The sequence below is a fragment of the Phalaenopsis equestris genome, unplaced genomic scaffold (assembly GCF_001263595.1).
Source record: "Phalaenopsis equestris unplaced genomic scaffold, ASM126359v1 Scaffold233009, whole genome shotgun sequence".
Classification (NCBI taxonomy): Eukaryota; Viridiplantae; Streptophyta; class Magnoliopsida; order Asparagales; family Orchidaceae; genus Phalaenopsis; species Phalaenopsis equestris.
The window spans coordinates 1,765-3,107 of record NW_018250965.1 but is presented as its reverse complement, the minus strand read 5'-3'; the positions used below and the strand labels follow the sequence as shown (position 1 = coordinate 3,107).

The 1,343-nt window shown below is 40.1% G+C and overlaps 1 protein-coding gene across 1 annotated transcript in view; it reads left to right on the top strand.

Annotated features, from left to right (window-relative positions):
- Positions 1-1,029: 1,029 nt before the first annotated feature.
- The window catches only part of LOC110038515 (12-oxophytodienoate reductase 7-like), a gene marked incomplete at its 5' end in the record, with an annotated part of 746 nt that continues 432 nt past the window's right edge, over positions 1,030-1,343 (top strand). Inside the window, one exon of the mRNA XM_020743378.1 lies at positions 1,030-1,332. Within this exon, the coding sequence (XP_020599037.1) occupies positions 1,030-1,332 (303 nt within the window). The remainder of the gene's footprint in view (positions 1,333-1,343) is intronic.

The following is a 1,343-nucleotide window of genomic DNA, read 5'->3' as shown; positions in this document are numbered from 1 at the left end:
TAATTGGCATATTAAGCTCGACTCGAGCAACTCGTCTTGTTGAACTTTACTGTCACGGACAAAAAGTCCTACATCTGCTAGGTGTAGGGCCGAAAATTAGTATTTAAGTCCTGGGCTGCCGACCACCCCTAAAAGCTCTTTTGGGATGTGACAAGTGGTATCAGTGCAGATTATTGTCTGCCAGGTGTGTGGATTCCCCATGGTCCAGTGGAATTCTCGGCGGAGTTGATCCGTGACGAGGGCGTCACGTGATTGGGTGGAAGAAAATGTCACAGACAAAAAGTCTCACATTGGCTAGATGTAGGGCCGAAAATCAGTATTTAAGACTTGGGCTGCCCACCACTCCTAAGAGCTCTTTTGGGATGTGGCATTAAGTTGAGATAGAGTTGATCATACACTCGGTATAATGCACCAAGATGAGGGTTAGCGAACAGCTTGAGTTAGTAGTTTGTGTTTGATTCATTTGTTAAACTAACAAGTTAAGCACGAATAATTTTATTGAGCTCGATTTATAAATCAACCAAACACGAATAAATTTTTAATCGACCATATTCTGATCATTTTAGCTTGAATTAATTAGTTATTTAGTTTTATTATTATTATATTTTTATATTAGATTTTAACGATTTGTGTACATATCTACCTCACAATTCTTATGGACTTACATGTTGAACATATCATTTTTGATAATTATATTTATAACACTTCGGTGCTATAAAATTATGGAGTAAAATATTAAAATAGTTCCCGATTATTTAAATTGGGTTTTGAAATGCCAAATTACTTTAAAATTCTTTTTTTAGTTGTGTTTAAATAGTCCTCTAAAAGACTTATAATTTAATTTAAAAATTAATATTTTTTTCTTATGGAAATGTGCATTAAAAAAAAAAGGTGTGATTTTTTTGATGTGATGTGATACGAAAGATTTGAGGGGTATAAATATAAAAAAATAAATTGTAGGTGTTAGATATGTAAATGCATTTGAATTGGGCGGTATGTCATTTTTTTCGCGGGCATCTCAGTTTTTGAACTCTACGTGCAGGTTTCGACGGCGTGGAGATTCACGGGGCCCACGGTTACCTGATAGACCAGTTTCTCAAAGACGGCATCAACGACCGGTCCGACCGTTACGGCGGTCCGCTACAGAACCGTATCCGGTTCCTCGTCGAACTTGTCCGATCCGTGACCTCTGCCGTTGGGCCGGGCAGAGTGGGCGTCCGAATATCCCCAGCCATTGACCATCTCGAGGCCCATGACTCCGATCCCCTTTCCCTCGGCCTTGCCGTTGCCAAGAACCTCAATGCGATACAGAATACCGCCGGTGAGAAGCTCGCACCCCCCCC